The 20,884-nt window shown below is 44.6% G+C and overlaps 1 protein-coding gene across 1 annotated transcript in view; it reads left to right on the top strand.

The window, feature by feature from the left end:
- Nucleotides 1-20,884, top strand: part of LOC137419780 (NACHT, LRR and PYD domains-containing protein 12-like) — a 294,580-nt gene that overhangs the window by 67,944 nt on the left and 205,752 nt on the right. The window contains exons 7-8 of the mRNA XM_078770462.1: nucleotides 4,244-4,330; nucleotides 18,174-18,202. Coding sequence (XP_078626588.1) covers nucleotides 4,244-4,330; nucleotides 18,174-18,202 — 116 coding nt within the window. The remainder of the gene's footprint in view (nucleotides 1-4,243; nucleotides 4,331-18,173; nucleotides 18,203-20,884) is intronic.

A 20,884-nucleotide genomic window follows, 5' to 3' on the forward strand; every position in this document is an offset into this window, starting at 1 on the left:
TACAAAATCCTCCTCTTGACCTACAAAGCCCTCCATAACCTGGCCCCATCCTACCTGACTGCCCTCCTCTCCAGACACACTCCCACCTGCAACCTCCGCTCTGCTGGTGCCAACCTCCTGTCCCCCCAAAATCAGTGTTCAGAAATATGACCATGGACGGCCAGAAAGCCAGACAGACTTCGACACACACACACACAGGGATAGATACAGGTGGGTTATCACCGGCATTCTGAACAAATTCCCCATTCCTGCCCTAATTTCTGTTGCAAACGGCAACGGCAGCCCATCAAGTGTAACCGTTCCCAAGAAACCGTTTCCTCCGACCTAGAGGATGGCCGAGAGAGCTCAGAGCTCCCGTCCTTAAGTGAGTATCTCCCTTTATTCAACGCATTCTGCGATCCCAAGTTAGCCCAGTTCAAGTCCCTGCCATGCCGTTGAATTAACACCCAGTCAGTTGACTCAGCCTATCATCTTTGACTTTTACTCCCATGCTAAATCTGGAGAGCTGGTAATGTGGGGATGTAATTAAATACATGTTTTTAAAACCCTGTCTACACATGCTCTCCATACAGGCTCATTTTTGCCTGCCATTTTCCACAAGAAGACTGAATTCCACATTGAATCTCAATAAAAATCCAAACTGACACCATCTATTTCTTAGCCCTAAATTTACTCAATTTAATTTTTACTTTTACATCATATAATATCATTCCATCATACCCAATTTGGTCAGATTGCAACAACAGGATATCTGACCCTTGACCTCTGGCCCAAAAATGCAATCAATGACATCCCATGTGGCAACCTCATCACTAGGGTGAGCTGCCTCAGGGATATACTCATCCAATACACATATACAATACACAAGTAGCCAGTACTCATCGACATTGCCTAATTTATGCAGGCAACACAAGAAGCCCTTTGTCAATTATTCACACGTCCATAAGTCGGCCAAATACACACAATAAACACAAAGACAGAAAATTCGATTTAAATTCAGATATGAGATCGTCATGCCGTTTTTTGATTCGGTGCGCACTTTTACCGTCACTCCCATTCCCAACGATGCAACGTATTGCGAATAATTCGTTCCCTTATACACACATACCACGTGACTGACACTTCATACCGGCTCGCATTTCAAACCACTGCGCACAACGTTGTTGACAGTCATAAAATTCACAGCACATCGACCTGAGTGAGTCGTGTACAACACCTATCTGATCAACCTGTATACATTCTTCATACCATACAGCATAAATTCATGCACACGCGTCACTTTGTACAATCTTGTTCTCAATATTTCAAGAACCACTCCAATCCTTCCTACTTGTGAATACCTGGCCCCTTGCTGTGAGCCTATTTTTTTTCTCTTCAGGCTCACCTGTCCTGTTTGTTTCTACCTGGATTTCTGTTTTCCTGTGCTTTATCTGCTGCTTCCTCTGCTCTTGAAGTCTCAGCACTTCTCCTGCCTACCAGGCTTCTCCTACCTGGTACCTGCACTCTTCTTCTTCCAATTTAATTTATCCTTCTCCAAAAATCACATAAGGTTCATATTTCCAAATATTAAAATCACCGATATCTCCCTCGAAATGCAAAACAAAACGCTTCCACTCAGCGCACAACGTACATGTGCTCACTCAACACATCCCTCCAAGCCATCTCATCACTGGCGTTGTTCACAAAGGTGCAACCACAATGCCTGGCTGCATCATTTTCTTTTCATATCTCACTGTTTTAATCATTGTACCTGGCTCGTTACAATCCTCCCTCGCCTGCCTCGGCCACCCGAATGCGTTCATGCCGTGTTCAGCATGGAACATACGCATTCCCGTCTCGCCTCCGTCACGCCTCGCGGTTCCCCGCGAGGGCCGTTACCACATCGCCATAGCGACCTGCCTGCACGTCGGGCTCGCGCGTTCACAGCTGGATTTCACGCGCCTTGTGCATTATAATCCTCCCTCTTACTTCTCCAGATCTGACCTCATCTCTTGTCCCTCCTGCGGGTACGCATTTTCTCCCAAATGCCCACCTTAAAAAACGCACTGGATGTGCATGCCCTTAATCCTGGGACTGGACAAAGGCCTTAGAAGGGGTAGGAATTCCTTAAAGGGGTTCTCCCTTCTTTTCCTAGCTTAACTCATTCTTATCAATGCCCACGCCGGGGTATCCTTTATACCTATTACTTATTCACCTACGCCGGGGTATGCCTTAACCTGAGGGGTATCCCTCCTAAACTCGGGCGCCCTCCTAGCTCGATTCGTTAACCCACTGGTGCTCTGCATAAATTTGGTTCGAGATACACGCTCAGGTACAGTCGATAGAGGTTCGCCATATCCAAAGGGAAGGGAAGAGGCTTTCAATTTAGGTGTGCAAATATGCTTACCTCAGCCTATTATTGCCAGTGCTGGCCTTGCCTCCTCCCGACCTGACGAGCGAGCCCTCCTCGACCTGTAGCTGGATGTATCCCACTTCTGACACCAGATATGTCGGTATTCCTCTTTAAACTCAAAGAAGAGACAAGATTTGGAGCACGAATGGTTTAATAAACATCGAACAACACAATTGTGGAGCGCGTCCGGAAATGCAGAGCCTTGTCACACAAGGCAGTACAAGTCCGAGCCACACTAAAAACTCAGCAAAAGACAAGTTGTTATATAGATGGAATAACAGAAAAAACGCTGCGCTGAAGACAAAGGAAAAAAGTGGGCTCCATAAAACTCCCACCATGGTCCCATCTGGTGGTGGAGCCAAAGTTAAAAGCCAAGGCTGTGGGAGTAAGGTACAGTGATGTTCCCCAAGCCCTTATCTATACAACCCACGAGGCCAAGGGATGTGATCTCACAAGGGAGTTCAATCGTGTCACACTTGGCAGTAAAACATATTGAGCCAGGCACATACAAATCAAAGGATACATATTAAATCATACTCTGCTCGAGGTTAACTTGAAGACAAACAAGAATTAAATGTCAACTATTCCCATAACTCTTCTCCCTTTGGCAAATGTTGAAAAACGTCTCCAAGGCTGGATCTGACCGAGCCGTGAAACAACATGTTTTGAAGCAAGCAAAAGAAAGACACAATTATATATATATTTCAGGTGGCCTGGGTCACGTGGTGCCCCCCATGCCCGACACTTGTACCATGCCACGTTTACAGATATGGGTGAAGGGTTAAACCACTTGTACCATGCCACGTTTACAGATAGGGGTCAAGGGTGAAACCACTTGTACCAAGCCATGTTTACAGATAGGGGTCAAGTGTTAAACCACTTGTACCATGCCACGTTTACAGATGGGGTCAAGGATTAAACCACTTGTACACTGCCATGGTTACAGATAGAAGTCAAGGATTAAACTACTTATACAATGCCACATTTACATAGAGGGGTCAAGGGTTAACCCACTTGTACATCGCCATGGTTACAGATAGGGGTCAAGGGTTAAACCACTTGTACCATGCCACGTTTACTGATAGGGGTCAAGGGTTAAACCACTTGTACCAAGCCACGTTTATAGATATATGTCAAGGGTTAAACCACTTGTACCATGCCACGTTTACTGATAGGGGCAAGGGTTAAACCACTTTGACACTGCCATGGTTACAGATAGGGATTAAGGGTTAAACCACTAGTACAATGCCATGTTTACAGATGGTGGTCCAGGGTTAAACCACTTGTACACTGCCATGGTTACAGATAGGGGTCAAGGGTTAAACCACTTGTACCATGCCATGTTTACAGATGGAGGTCAAGGCTTAAACCACCTGTACAATGCCATGTTTAAAGATAGGGGTCAAGGGTTAAACCACTTGTACACTGCCATGGTTACAGATAGGGGTCAAGGGTTAAACCACTTGTACCATGCCATGTTTACAGATGGGGGTCAAGGGTTAAACCACATGTACAATGCCATGTTTACAGATAGGGGTCAAGGGTTAAACCACTTGTACACTGCCATGGTTACAGATAGAGGTCCAGGGTGAAACCACTTGTACAATGTCACTGTTACAGATGAAAATTGCAAGTTGTCTTTCCACCTTTGCAGGGTGGAAGGGGTGGGGTAGTATTTATTCTCCATGACCATCATACACATATACATAATAGAAAGGAATATAATTTTTTTTAAACAAGCAAAAGGAAAATACATCAATGTTTTTGATCCAACTTTCCATATTTCTATTTTAAATTATTCATCCTTGACATCACTGATTCAATTGTTGTTTATTGTCCTCTCTTTAAAAGGTCAAAGTGATGCTCCATCTCACAATCTGTTTTGGGTACTTCTGCCGATTGGATTCTTCCTGACCATGTTATTGGTTTTCTGTTTTGGTAAGTCTCAAGTGTGATGTTATTATTCTTGGGATCAGGGATGTTCTCTGTGGAAGAATAAATAATAATATTGTCTTGCCCGTTGCCAATAAAGACCAGTCTCGGACGGATAGCCGATCGAGCTTAACACTCCGAGGCGTTCAGTCAAAATATAGCGGAGAATACGCTCATGGGGGAGGGCGAAGAGCCTACCTTCATGGGTCCCACCGGACATCGTCGAACCTGCAATGATTAATTCAAGCCGGCACGGGATTTGAAATGTACAAAAATACCGTCTTTATTGAAGAAATGCCGGTAACAAAATAACACACAGCAATACTAAGATTCCTAAATGGGACATCCCCACACAGGCTCGTATACCACACAAGGGGAAAAATAACTGGTGAAAATAAATGTGTGTGTGTGTGGGCACTTAGTTCTGGTCCCTTTTGTTCGTCCCGGATCACAACAGGCCCTCCGTCCTTGCGCGGGAAAAACACCTGGGTTGGCGGGAAAAACACCACAGGCCCGGAATGCACAAGTTCACTCAACACGGCCCCCAGCCATCAAGAAACCACGGGCCAAGCGCACTCGACTCCACGAGCTGCTATGGCCCATCCTCACGATTGTCCAGACCTCCAACGGCCCCGACGCAAGGGCGCTACAAAATGTTCACATGCTCGTCAATGAATCCCCCTCGTGCAAGAGCCAGTCACCTCGTAACAACTGCCCTTGGTCTCCGAGAGAGATGAGGATGCACCTATCATTGCAGAAGCCGAGAGGGCACATCGGGGCATGGAGCATGACCATTCACCACGAAACCCCACAGCCAAGTTAGAAGGAGAGTGAGAAGGAGAGCTCGTAACTTCGACTTTTCGTTGAGACTGTCCCACTGCAAGAGAGAAAATGTCGGGGAGAGCGTTCTTTTTTACGCAAGACTCTGACGTCATCCAACGCTGCCCGTGCCTGCTCCTACCAGCCAGTCCCTCTCATCGCCCTATGGTCATCCTAACCAATCGCTGCTCTTCGAGGGCATGGCTTTACGGGCCTGCCTGCTTGATGTGGTGATGTGACTTCTGGCAGCGGTAGCGGTATTGTTCAATGTCTTGTTCCGGTCACTTTTAATTAGTGTCATTAATGCGTGATTTCGTAGCTTGTGTGTGTGCTGCATTGTCAGAAGGAACAGAGGAAAAAACAAGCATTCTGAGTATTGCGCTCGCTGCAATACATGTCCCCTACCGGCAGTCTGCCGTCCGGAAAACGGTTGGGGAAATTACCAAGGGTTATTTACCCACAGGTTCTGAATCGTTCCCAATCGCTAATTACCTCAGGACGGGCTCACCTGTGATTCGCACTTGGGACTTCGATTTATACACCTTGCAGACAGGTCAGCAGAAGCACGAGAAAATAAGTTGTTGATAAAGAACCTTTCGAGTCGCTAAATATCAGTAATTTATTATATGTTCCGGTTCACGATCAATGATCGATGTGTATATATATATATATGTTGCTCGGCTTGGCTCCGCCCCACCCGAAAGCGCGCGCTGTGTCGCGCTTTTGACGTTCGCAGACGAGGCTGAGGGCGCGCAGTGCGGCTTGAGGAGAACTCTAGAATAAACAAGAGATATCCATTTTTAAAAATATTTTCGTTTAATTAACGATATCTGCCAAACCACGTGCCCTATCGCAAATTCCAAAAGGACATTTTAGTAGACTGACATGGTGAACATATCTGTGAAGGTTCCCCTCGATTGGATCAAAAATGACTGAGGAGCTCGGTTTTAAAGGTTCATGCTTAAAAACGTCATAACTCTGAAACCATGTGACGCATGATGTCATGCTCGCTGACATTTTTGTTCGACATGGGTATGCGATTCTACCTGCAACGTTTGGCCCCGATCTGTTCAGCCGTTGCAGAGAAAAAGGGGTTTTCGTGTTTTCACGAAAACAATATGGCGGCCGAACCACGTGACCTGTGACGTCATAATTACCATTAAAATATTCTACAGACCGAGTCCCCCCTATGGTGAAAATTTGATCTCAAACAGTCCAATTATTGCAGAGAAAATCTTTTTTAAAGGAAATTAAAACTTAAAATGGCACTAAGTTAAGGATCATCAGAATTATCAGAATTCCCAAAGTTCAAAGTGCCATAACTTTGTCAAAAATGATCTAAACGTCGTGAAGTTCGAACTTAATCTGTAGCTTATCATGAGGAAACCATGTGCCAAGTTTGAAATCATTAGCATTAAGCGTTTAGAAAAAACGTCCGGAAAACTGTTCTTTGCGTGACGGACGGACTGACAGACTGACAGAATGACAGACTGACAGACTGCCAGACTGACCGACTGACAGGCTGACAGACTGACAGACTGACAGACTGACGGACTGATGGACTGACAGACGGACAGACAGACAGACGGAGGGATGGCGTGCAAACCTATAGTCCCCTCCGGTAGGGGACTACACCAGTAGGGGACTAATAACAGAGGCCATTTGCATGCAGGAGATTTATCATTGATCCCTAACTAATTAACATAACCCCACCCCTCGTGATGGGCACAAAGATACACTCTTACACCACATACGGCCTGACTTACAGACATACATCAAGATGGCTACACGACAGTTGGAGCATGGTACCTATCCAATTCTACCTGGACTAAGGTAATCATTGCCTTTCCCCCACAAGCGTAACAATATTGAGCATGATGTTGTGGACTCTCAATTAAAGTTAACTATGAGGATAAAATGAGCGAAAAATACAGGGACTACACAACCTCAGAAGTGATTTAGTTCATAATATCTGTATTACTTTATAATTCCTGAATTCTCTGAATTTATTATCCTTCATCCAAATCAACAGCAGGGTGAAGGGACAAGTTCAGGGAGACATGGAAAAAGAAGGGACATTGGAAAGAATTACAGCAAGGGGGAGGACACGGGGGGTGAAGAAGATGGAGACAGCCAAAAATTCTAAATCACAAAAGTGGAAGGAAAACTGTAACCCTGGAAAGAGGTGGGCTTGGGAAGGGATATTGGGATTAGAAGAAATGGGATGACTTGGCATGGTAGTGAATAGCTCTGCTGAAGCTCAGGAGGGAGAGTGAGATTGAATAAACCAAGAAACTTTAGTTCCACAGGTGGGAAAAAAGAACTTAAATAAGTGGAGGTGAGCAGTGAGTATGGAATTTTGGAGTTTCATCAGAAGAGGGTTATTGGCAGACCATGGGCACCCTGCAGGAACCTGGGTTGGGAGAGGTAGTGGAGGGGGGAGGGATGGGAAAACAGAGTAATGAAAGGGCAGAAGGGGTAAGACCAGAAAGGAGGTGGTAAAAGAGAGACACTGCAAATCTCTCTGCAACGTGAAAGTGGGAGATTCCAATGATTTTGAAGGTCTTGATCTTCACAGCTGAGCAAGTTGTGAGGTAGGGCCGCCAGCCCAATATTTCCACTTGTAATGTATGGATGTGAGTCATGGACAGTGAAAAAGAAAGGTTGGAAGAAGATTTACAGCTATGAAATGTGGTGCTAGAGACGGATGTTAAACATTTCCATGAACTGCAAGAAAAACAAATGTTCATTGTAACGAAGATGCTAAAACAGAAAATGTCATAATTTGGACACAACACGTGCAGAAAATGAAAGTCTGGAGATGTCAACTATGCTGGGTATGGTTGAGGGAATAAGAGGAAGAGGCAAACCTTGTACACTACCGGTCAAAAGTTTTAGAACACCTCAATTTTTCCAGTTTTTATTGAAATTTACGCCGTTTAATGTGTCAATGTACTCTGAAATTAAGCATAGAACAAATAAACAATTGGAGATAAAAAAGAAATCATAGAATCATTTTGTTTAACAAAATTTAATGAAAATTTTTGACTCAGCAAAGTATCCACCTTTTGCAGATATAACCGCCGAACACACTCGTGGTATTCTTTCTACAATGGAAATCAAATATTGTTCGGGAAGTTCTTCCCAACACTGTTGCAGAAGTTCCCACAAACAGGTTGCTTTGCTTTCACCCTTCTGTCCAGTTCATTCCAAACCAGCTCGATGGGGTTTAAGTCTGGAGACTGTGCTGGTCATTCCATGATTTGAAGCCTCCCGTCTTGTTCTTTTCCTCGAAGGTAGTTTTAACATAGCCTGGAGGTGTGTTTAGGGTCATTATCTTGCTGTAGGACGAACCCCTGACCAACTAGGCGTATACCAGAGGGTATTGCATGGCGCTGCAAAATGCTGTGGTAGCCCTTTTGGTTCAGGGTGCCAGTCACTCTGTGCAAGTCGCCGACTCTGGATCTAGCAAAAAGAGCCCCAGACCATCATGCTTCCTCCTCCATGTTTGACAGTTGGTGTCACACACTGAGGAACCATCCTTTCGCCTCCTCGACAACGAACAAAACCCCTGCGTGATGAACCAAAGATTTCAAATTTTGATTCATCGGTCCATAAGATCTTCTTCCAGTCTTCAGTTGTCCACTGGCGGTGCTTCATGGCCCAGGCAAGCCTCTTTTTCTTATTTTGCCATCTTAGCAATGGCTTTCTTACCGCCACTCGACCTGTCAAACCTGCAGCTCCAAGTCTTCTCTTCACAGTTGAAACAGAGACTTGCTTACTTCGACCAGTGTTAAGCTGTGCTTGGAGCTGTTGTCCTTTGAACTGCCTATCATGCAAGCTGTTGGCTCTCAGAAACTTGTCTTCTGATTCTGTTGTGGCTTTGGGTCTGCCAGACCTCTTCCTGTTAGAGTTTGTTCCAGTTTCCAATATACTACTTCCAACAGTGCAATATTGTCCAAATAATGATTCAGAGGGTGTAATAACAGTCTGTTCCAATACTCCTTTTATACAGACAGGGGGTTTGTAATGAAGTAATCAGCAGAGGTTGGGACACCTGTAGGAATTGTTTGCATCAACTTTCAAGGCTTAATTTACTTACATTGCTGCAGAACAGCTGTAAGTTGTTAACCCATTACTTGTCCCCTGAAGAAGGCCTTTTTGTTTTTTACAATATAACTGCAATTTACATTATTTTTCCGTTCTTGCTAACCTAAACTTTTTTTTTAACCTCGAGCAGTTTACTGCTTACCTTTGTACCATTTCAGGTTATTCACTGGACATTAAACTGCGTAGATTTCAATAAAAAACTGGAAAAATTGAGGTGTTCTAAAACTTTTGACTGGTAGTGTATGTGCTGGATGGATGTGGTGTAAAGATTGCAACCAAGCTGTCTCTGCCAGAGCTTGGAAAGCGGTGCACGATAATGTTACGTGGTCCTCCCAGTGACTACCTGGTCTCGGTGACCCCCGGACCGTGAGAGGAACTCCGCCAGAAAGATCTAGGATTTATACGCTTTCGTAACGCAATCAATATGAATTCCAGTCAATAAGAAACCCCACACCAAGGATCCGGATTAATCAATAATATATTCCCCAATCACTCAACCACCATCAACAGTCAATCACAATATTACTAAGATGGCCATCTTATATATGTCCCCCCTTTCCCCACTCACGACCCCTCAATGGTCACTGTCCCTCACAATGTCTCTGGGCCCCTCCAGACCAAGGTGCAGGTCGACTTCTCCGCACACGGGCGGTTGAACGAACCCCTGGCTGACGTGTTCCAAACGCGCACGTCGCGTACCGGGGACAGCTGCTGCAGCGCACACCTCCTTGCTACGCAAAGCGGGCAAAACAAAGCACGGCTTGCAAAGCGCGCGAGGCCCAAGGTGCGACCCGTACGCGTCCTTGTAGACGTTGAGGCGAACTGTGCCGGACGCTTGGTTCCGTGCACGAACCCACGGCAACTTGACGTGTAATCGGGAATTACCCCGCGCAGGTAACTCCTTTCGCCAGACGGGCTTTCAAAACGCAGCGTCCCCCACGCTGCTCAATATCGACACCGCTCTCGTCGGAGCTGGGCGAGGAAGAAGAAGATCGCCGCCTCTCCCGGACCTCGTGTGTTTTCTCCTTCCGTTTCCGGTCTCCTTTTCCCCAGAAGGGCTCCTGACCCTTTAATCACAACAACCTTTAACCGAATAAACATTAATAAGCAATGACCTGAATAGTAATTCACATAAATTCACATAAATCCGTAACAATAAGGATGTTTAGAGAAATGTGATCATGAATATTACCAGAAGTCGGACACAGCTCTGCAGAACTAGACAATTATAGAAAGCTTCGTAAGCGAACATCTATGCCAATTGCATGTATATGTAAATCCATTCAAAATTTCACTTTCATTTCAAATTTCACCAAAAAAATAAAAATAAAAATTCCCCCATTCCCTTGGGAACAAAATTTCATGTTGTCATTTGAAATGTCCCTTCCATGATCCGCCATCTTGTCCCTTCCATGATCCGCCATCTTGTCCCTTCCATGATCCACCATCTTGTCCCTTCCATGATCCGCCATCTTGTCCCTTCCATGATCCGCCATCTTGTCCCTTCCATGATCCTCCATCTTGCTCATGTGATCTTGCTTTGGTCTGGCGCGACCGAATAAATTATTTTCACCTGACGATTAAAATCAATAAATGTGAATACAGTACTGTACAGAACGGATTTTGATTTCGAAACCGCACATCATTTACGCCAGCTACACCGACTTCATTTAAGCCAGGTTACACCGATTTCAGTTTTCCGCCATTGACACCGACTTCAGTTTTCCGCCATTGACACCGACTTCAGTTTTCCGCCAGCTACACCGACTTCATTTAAGCCAGGTACACCGATTTCAGTACATCCCTGCCAGTCGGACCTACATACCTGGTCCAGTCGACTAGAAGTCTTGACTATATAATATAGTAGGTACGTGACTATCGGATGCTGAGTAGCGCGTCGCTGTGGCACCAATACCTGGTCTGCCAGTGATCTCGGCTGTCTGCACAGCCCTCTATTACTATCGCTGCAGATATCGTATTTGTTTTTCTTAGATGAACCGGAAATACTTATGACTTAGTTCAGATTTTCCCCTTTGACCTCGTCTTCCAACCTTTATTTTCCGACTTCGAGAAGTAGGTGAATTTATTGCCGCAAGTTTGGGTTGTGAAAACCATTCAATGATTTTGACGAAGGTAAGTTAAAATCGTTCTGAAACCAATTTATTGGTTTTATCCACATCTAGTTTTAATATTTAGTTAATTTGAGCACCGAAACCTTGTTTTTGACGATAATAATAAAACGTGTCGTGGGTGGAAATTCCAAAATATGTCGTCATGGTGCATCGTGCGCTCACAGCTCATGCATCTCATGCATGTCATGACATGCATGCAATCACACGTTTGTGTTGTTAATTGGCCCTCACTCTCCCCCTAAACTCACTCCCCTCCGCCACCCACCCACTCCTCACTCCCCCCGCCCCACCCACCCCCCCCTCCACCCTCCCCCCCCCCCACCCACCCACCCCTCACTCCCCCCCCCCCCCCCCCCACCCAACCACTCCTCACTCCTCCCACAATTGTTTGTTAATTGAAGGCAAGTTTATATCGTTATGAAACCAATTTAATGTATTAGTTAATAGTTAATACCAAGCTTGGTGTTGGCTTAGCGGTTAGGGTGCCGGCTTGGGATCCGAGGATCCTGGGTTCGAATCCCGGTCAATCGCTGAATTAACACCAGGGGGGTTGTCATCCTTCCGAGGTCGGCAAATTGAGTACCAGCTTGCTGGGATGAATGATCCCGGTGTGTACCCTGGCTTAGAATAGGTACACCGTATCCCTGCGCATCGCAAGAGGCGACCAAGGGTTGGCGTCAGGAAGGGCATTCGGACCATAAAAACATTGCCTCAAACAGGGAACCATGATTGTCATGGGGCCCGCAAGGCTAACCCCCGCTATAGCGGGGAAAATGGCCTTAAAACGATCATTCATTCATTTTCATTCATTCATTCATTCAGTTAATATATTTATCCACATCTAGATTTAATATTTAGTTAATTTGAGCACCGAAATCTTGTGTTTGACCATATTTTAAAAAAGGTCACACATTTTTCCTTTGTTTCCATTGATTACAAAGGACCAAAATTGTGCGTAATTGGTAAATGTCAAAATGCTTTAACTCTCTTAATATTAGACCGAGGACAATGATCTGGGTATCATTTTAATGGTATTTTCATGCTCTTTCCATTGGTACCAGTTGCAACGGAGTTCCTTGTTTTTGAAATTTTTTGTCACGTACCCAGTATATAGCCTACAGTAGGTAAGTCCTGCATTCTATCCCAATCTATCCATTCAATAAAATTAATTTGAGTTTTAATTCTAAGCCCAAGATCAAACAACCTAGCCTAGCTAGGCCTAGGCCTACAGATGTTTGCGAGGGCTGCGTACTCGATCGACTGACCATTGTCGACGAAGCTCTCACTCTACGCAATGCGTATTCATATTATACAGTATATTGTTGCAGTCGTTGGTCGTTCTGGTTCCCCGGTTCGAATCTGGTGAGTCGTGTCAAAGCGACTGCGACAGTCACCCTTTTTGAAGACCACCTGCTAGATCCTCTCATCCAAAGCCGAGTTACGGTACAGGATGGGGTCCGAGATAGATGCAACGTGACTGATCTGATCTGGAACCGGAGAAGCCTGAGTCACGTGACGTGATCTTCTCCAGCACTGTGGATCGCACCAATACCTTTAATGGGACTTATGAAGCCACCAAGCCAACCAGAAATCACCCGAGACCAAGTCAGATTTAATAAGAACAATGACTATCCTAAATATCTCCCCTCTACTATCTGCATTATTTATCACATCTGAAAGTGAATCCTTCACTAATTTTTTTGCCTTGTAAACTTCCCTTCTTGCCCTACGTTTAGCCACTAAATATTCCTCCTTAACCCCTCCCTTTTTCCAAATCCTAAATAATTTTCTTTTTTCTTGAATCGCCCTATCCACCTCATAGTTCCACCACCATGTAGTCTCATGTCTGGCAGGGCTCTTCGTCCAACTGCATGTCTTATCAGTAGGACATAGCAGCCCATCTTTTAAAGAGTCCCACCAACTCTACATCAAACTCATAAGGCTACACGGCCCAAATAGCTGTGGCATTTTATTAATCAGGGCTTAAACCCATGTCATTATAAAAGATCTTTGTTCGAGGTTATTATTAACTTTTACTACGTATGTTTTATTCCGCATATCATGCGAGATCGTGCCTTCCTTTGCGCGTCTCTGTATTGCAAGAGAACAGTGACGAAGGAAAAGGAAACTGAGAAGGTGACCTTAGTCTTGAAAGAGGGAGAAATGTCAGCAGTGGATGTTGAAAATGTCAGAACAGATGGCGAGAATCCCGATGCTGATGAGGAAGGTGTCGAAGAGAAGCCGGGAGTAGATGGCAATTGCAGTGGATGGAAAGTGAAGGGAACAAGAGCAAGAACAGCCGCCAGCAAGTTCTGGCCCATCAAACCACAAATTCCTTGTACATTCATGCACTCGGCAAAAAAGTTGATTCTGATTCTTCTGATTCTGATTCTGAAACATTGCAAGTGCAAGTGGGATTATGTGAAGTATGGCTTCTTTTTTTTTACCAAGAGATGAGTGCTTGAATCCCTTCCCTCTGGCACAGTGCCTCTTCTGCCCTGTGAGATACAGACATGCTTGTCTTTCCTCTTCAAAGCTGCAGTCCCATTTGAACCATGTGCAGCACCAAATTAAGTCGATAAAGTTATTCGAGACAACACCAGCCGCACACTGGAGCCAGAATAATTTGCAGGAGGAGGCAGTGGTTTACCAGGACCGAGATGTGAAGCCACTTGTCTTAACATCTCTCAAGATATAGCTCACATCATATTGCAGAAGAAATAGGTATTCATTGAAACAGAGAATGTGATCCTGCTATGTCTGGAAGTTGTTGCTGAGTAACTCTTTGGAGGAGAAAAGGCAGTGGACAAGGTGAAGAGAATTCCTCTGTCCAATTGTACAAGGAAGAAGAGTTTGGTTTTTTTTGTATACACCATACAGAATCGAGGTTCGTGTAAGAGCTAACACATTGAACATGAAAACATGCACAGGCACATAAAACATACAATGAAGGGAGCAGGAGACAAGAGGGGGAGATACAGGGAAACACACAAGCGCAACAACAGTAGAGAACAGGGATGTCGGTAGATCTGCGGAAGGAGGTGGGCTGGGGGAAAAGGGAGGGGTACACGTCCTAAAGCAAATTAACACTACTAGGAATTTCAGGAAAGAAGTTGGGGATTGAAAGAGGAGAATTTGGGGTGTTTTAACGGCGGTAGAAAAGATCAAGGTTTTGGATTGGGGAGGATAAGAGATGGTGGTGAACAGTTGTTTTAAAGACCTGGAGGGAGGAGTGGGATTGAAGAGGGTGAGAGAGTTTGTTCCAGAGGTGGGAGAAAAGAGGAATGAAAGAGTGAAGGTGAGCAGAGAGTCTTAATTTGGGCAGTTTCACCAGAAGAGGGTTGCTGTCAGAGGGTTTTGTGGGATGTTTTGTGGCAGAGTAGATGATTGTGAGATGTACCTCAATTGCGGACAACTTAAAAGATCAATTTCTCATAAGGCTGAGGGAAGTTCCTTGATTTGGACTGCAATTTGACGAGCCACCTGATATGGGCAATGATGTTCAGCTGATTGCATATTGCCGATTTGCTAATGTGCAAACAAAGAAGATAGCAGAGCACTATGTGTTCTGCCTCCAAGATGGCGTGCAAATGGCAGGAGAAGCAATATTTGAGAAGCTGTTTGAATTTGTCAGTTTGGAGGCAGGCCTGGATTGGAGCAAATGTGTGTCTGTGACTACTGATCGTGCTGCTGCCATGGTTGGGGTTTTCCAAGGAGTGGTCACACGCATCAAAAGCATATCTTCAAAATTTTACAATCACTGTTTGAATAATCGAGAAGTGTAGCTGCCTCATGGCTATTTGTTGTGTGAAAAAGACTGAAAAAAACGATTTTGAAGAGGTTCTTCAACATACTGTCCTGTGGATAACTCCGTTAAAACTGAGCACCCACGGATGACCAATTCAGCTTTCTTTGAGGCGTTATCAAATACGGACTCACTATATATGCGCAGGAGGAAAAGAGAAGAAGAAGAAGAAGCAGGAGCTTTACCTGACGCGATCCCCGAGCAGTCTTCAAACCTGCAGAAAATTAAACTAACGAACACGGATTTTGAATGTACAAGAATAACACGGCTTTATTTCCGGACCCCGAGAACAAAGAACGTGACGGTAAATAAATATGATCCTAAATCGGAGCGCTCCCACACCAGACCTAACCAACAGACGAAGGAGGATATAGCAAAAATAACCGTTGTGTTTTGTGTGGTGCGAGCTTATCTCTGTCTGCAGAGTGTGTCCTCGTCAACGTTGCCAACTCGATCACACAGTCCGGACGCGGCGCTGGTGTTGGCGGGAACTGCTCAGCCGTTGGTGCAAAACAGGCCTCGATGGCCTCGCACGCAGTAGCGCTTGTACTCTCATCCACACGCCACCTCTCCTGTCAGCTGTTTCAATCCCAGATGCCAAACGAACAGGGGAACGAAGAGACGAGGCGGGCACGCAACTACTTGCACCGAGGTCCAGAACGCAGATCGTCCACACACACTCGCAGGCAGGCTCCAGAGCAAGAGGCAGTCCAACAACGAGATGAACCAGAACAAGAAGGGCAAAATGCCGGCTTGAGAGTCATTTTATCAGCTGTCTCATGACGTCAGCTCTCTCTCCCCGCCAATCAGTGCGTCGCTTCTTGTCCTCTCAAATGTTCTTATTGCGTCCGTCCCTTCCCATTGGCTGAGTGCTTCGCGCCCTCCTCCAATCCGAGGGAAGCTTCTTGCCCCTCCCCTGGCCATTCACCAGTCCTCTCCCACTCCGCCAATTGGCGGCCCTCGTCCTGTGGTATCTATTGCCTGGCTTACTCGATGTTTCATCGCCATGCCTGCGTAATGTGCGGCCACTTCCTAACTGCTCTTCCGGTAAGTTTTATTGTTATTGTGGCGAAGGGGGGGGGGGGGGGGATTTAAGTAGTGTTTGTGTGGTGTAAATAATGGGCCTAACTAATGTGTATGGTGCGTTACCATACGGGACACATTGATGATCACAGGTTTGACACACCGGGGCATTAGCATAATCCCTATTCTACTTATCAGAAAGCCATCCTCGTATGACCACAAATATACACTTATGCGAACAAACCGCCTAAACAGAGCTTATTACATGTGGGGTTCCCTATCACGACAGGCAGAGCATAATACCTACGCAGATCTACCTGGATCTGTATATGTCACTACCCCACCGACATAACAATACGATGAAAATAGTGAATGACATCCGTGCGCATGCCAATAAATCCCATTTGTTCTCATAACTGTGCAAAGATATGCATGCCACATGCACTAAGCTGCTGTTCCATGAAGAAGTCCGATGGCTGACTGGAGGTAAAGTGCTTTCCCGAGCTCTGGCCCTGAAAGACGAATTGTCTGTGTTCTTTGAAGAAGACAGGGAGAAAGCTTCAATGTTTCAGGATGACTATTAGCTTACCAGACTGGCCTCCATATTTGAACACTTGAACCTGTTGAACCTGTCAATCCAGGGACAAGGTGGGGACATCTTTGAAGTTATAATAATACATTTATTTTATATAGCGCTTTTCAAGAAGCCCAAAGACGCTTATGGGGAAGATCAACAGCTTCAACCAGAAAATATATTTGTGGAAAGGTCATGGTGAGGAAAAGAACTTTGTTGACTTCGTCACCCTGGACAACTTTCTGAAGCAGAGTGAGTGGGAAGAAAGAGCTCCTACTTTGGAAGAGAAGATGAAGGACCTCATTATCTTTCATCTCAAGCTACTGGGGGGAAATCTGAGATTGTACTTTCCTGAAAATGAGCCCAAATCTATGAAGGAAATGATGTGGATCGTGAATCCTTTTGTGTCCGATCACACGAAAAGGGCTCAACTGGGGCAACTCATGGAGTCATTTCTTGATTTGCACACGGATTTCATGCAGAACTCTTCCTGCACTGCATTAGTCTATAACAGGGTTTTCTGGGTATCTCTGATTAAATTTCCTGAACATTGGGCCCTGGCAGGGAAAGCCATATCCATTTTTGTTTGCATGGTCACCATCTACCTTTCAGAGAAGAGATTCTCAGCATTAGTTAAGATCAAAATGAAGAAGCAGAATGCTCTTATACCTCGATCCTATGATGCGGGGAGCCCTGGAAATATCCATCACTCCTTGCTATGATACCATGGTGGACCAAATGCAGGAGCAGAGAAGACATCAGGATTCGTTCTGGAATGTATATGTAGATGTCAGCATATTGTTAGAAAAGGCTGCAGGATTCTATGAGGCAGGTCAGAGTTGTGGGACAGGTCAGGTGGGGCAGGTCAGACCTTGCTTCTCATTTCCAAGTGTGTCAATCGGAGTGTAGACATGAAAATGATGACGACGATGTGTGTAGGCCTATTTGGTTGACTTGTATCTTGTTTGGCATGACATCGTGTTCATTAGTATGAAAATAAAGGTTCTGGTATAATCCACACTTCATCATCAAAATGGCAGAGTATTTCCTGATATTTACTTTTCAAATCACTGTGATTGAATCCATTGCTTTTCCTTTTGGGTGATGAGTTTCCCATCCCTCCCTTTGCTCCCAACGTATGAAAAATCCCACAAATCTGATATCCCTTTACCAACCACATTCAACAAAGTCCTCAGTCGTGCCTTCTCCACCCATTTACTGCAGAGAGCATTCTCCCCTCCCCTCCACTGAAGGAATTATATGTTGAACAAAATCATCCCTGTTCGGAGACAACAGGTTTGAAAGTTATAGGTTGTGCTGATGATGAAACTTTCTGTACAAGGAATGTGAAAATCATCTTTTCTATCTTTACTCTTCTCTTTTCAGTGCGAAAAGGAAGGCTTCGTCGAAAGAAGGTGTGAGAATTATTTTGTCAAGTCATCTCATTTAATAAAACAGGTTTTGCCAACTGAATGTTAACTTTACATCATTTAATAGGGCTGACAGGATGTGTCCTGGAGGTATACTCACTCGCCTGTAAGCTGTCTAACCTAGATTTGAATCCTGACCCAGATATCCCAGTGTTTCACAGGCAGGGTGATTCATCAATGTGTGTGCCATTCCTCAGATGGATGTTAAACTTTTTTTATGTTGAAGACTCCAGTCACGGCCGTAAAACATTGCTTCAAAAAGGGGACCAAAAAACAACAACAACCATGGTTCCCGAAAAAGGCCAACTCCCGCTTTGCGGGGAAAAATGGCCTCTAAAGGTGGTTTTTACTCCAGTCACGGACTATATAGTCCTCATCGAGGCCAGGCCTGAATAAAAGAACTGCATTGATAGAAAAGTGAAGAAAGAGAGATTAGTCTCAGAGTTTTTGAGGAAGTAAAAAATCTGCTCTTTGAAAAGGGGAAGGTCATAAGTGTTTGGAAAGACATGGGAGGGTAAAGATTTCCAGAGTTTGGCAGTGGAGAGGAAGAAACAAACATCATAACGACCCACCCTTGAGTTGCCAATGGCCACGCAATAATCATGAGATGTAGTGGCTTGTCGAGTATTCCGTGGTCTCGCTAATGGCGGAGGTCGACAAGCAGCAAGTTCTTGTAGTCCAAGAGCATTAGCACCAAATAAGGTGAAACCCGGAACAAATTCAAACAAAGCTGAAAATTTCAGGATATGTTCAGAAAACTGTCCTGAATAACGTACTAAAAGTCCCCAGACATCGCCCTTGTGCTTCAGCGGAAATTCAAGATGGCGTCCAAAATGGTGGCAATTTTGGCATTTTATCATATTACCACCTCAAAACATGATAGAAATGCAAACAGGGTGTCAAAATACATGTTTTCAAGCACGAGGATTGTTTTAAAGATTACATTATGAGTTTATAGGATTTATATGTGTCATTTTCAAGGTCAAATGATATTTATCAAGGTCATTGTTGGCCAAAAACGGCCGTAACTCTGAAACATATTATCTAGGCTCTTAGGACCTAGGTTTATTCTATTATAGGTTTATACTAGGTTTATTTTATAATATGTCTTATTCCCACTGGGCAACGCGATGGTATTGTGACGTCATAGGCGAATGACGTCATAGGCGAATTTTGTCACGCTAGATGACCTGACTTCTCAGTAGTAGTCTCACGTCACTGTGTTGTCACTTTTAGCATCATCATCACAAATCAATGTATTTGATTGTGATAGAGAAATGAACAAACTGTATCTAAAGTACTCGATAACATACTACTGGTAAGTTTATGATTTTTGGCACATTTTGGTCTCCGATAAGACGTTATGCGCTTGACCTTGCTAGAATTGTGTTGCTTGTGCCAAGGACAATCTAAAAAAGAAATATATGATATATCCGCTATGATAGAAACTAGGAGCAAAATCGCACTCAAATGAAGGAAACCCTTCAGCAATGTCCAGACCATTGAATATAAGGACAGTGTTTCGAAACTCGCAAGAGAAATATGTGATGAGTGGGGCAACAAAGTTGCCAAGAGAATAGATGCTGTCATAGATTTGGTAGCAGCTGAGGCCAAATACCATAGAGCCTGTGGTGTTGAGTTCTTTTCTAATACTGAGAAAACACAATCCGTTGGCAAACCAGCTGACGCTGTAAGAGATTATGCCTTCAATACACTCTGTTCATTTATAGATGAGAATGATGAATGTCAGTTTTCTATTTCGGTGCTCATGGAACATATGGAAACGTTTCTTCAAGGTGAAGAAGGGTATTCCATCAAATACTTCAAACAGAAGCTGAACGAACGTTATGGTGAGGACATCATCATCACAAGTATCCCTGGACAGACAAGCATTGTCAGTTTTCGTGACTCTGCGCACCGGATCCTTCGTGAAAAGTGGGTGACCGACAGAACAACTGGGAATTATAACGAAAATGATCGAATAATTGAAATGGCTGCATCAATTATTCTTGATGATATTCGCTTATCAATTTATGATCTCACTGAATACCCCACAATGAAAGACACTGAGAATGGTAACACCTTGATTCCTGACTCACTAAAGCGTTTCTTGCAAAAATTGCTAGATCCGAAGGATAAACAGTCTAGAGTTGTAAACAGACGGTGCACGGCCATAGCCCATTCCATCATTTCAACCTGCAGGCCGAGGTCATTTAGCTCACCATTGCTACTTGCCATTGCATTGTACATACATCGCAACTACGCCTCACGTGAGCTGATAGATATCCTGAGCAGTATCACCTTTGTTGACGATTACAAGGAAGTGCAACGCTTTGAGAATAGTCTAATACCCACTTGCGAACCTTCCTATGGCTTGAATGGTTTTACGCAATTTGTGTTTGACAATGCGGACTTCAACGTAGCTACGCTGACCGGTCACAACACATTTCATGCTATGGGTGGAATAGCATACAGTGTAACTCCTTACGGAACAGTGGATAAGTCGCCCATCAAGCGCACAGCGAAAGCACCATCAACAGAGCTATTAGGTACATTTGCGCAAATCCCCATCAAGACTTGCAGCAAACCGCCAGTTCCTGGGCTTCAGTGTGTAACAGTTGAGTCTCTGAACATTTCTGACAGTCAAATTCTTCAAGCGACAGCTTT

Source organism: Myxine glutinosa, chromosome 1, assembly GCF_964187855.1.
Source record: "Myxine glutinosa chromosome 1, kmMyxGlut1.1, whole genome shotgun sequence".
NCBI lineage: Eukaryota > Metazoa > Chordata > Myxini > Myxiniformes > Myxinidae > Myxine > Myxine glutinosa.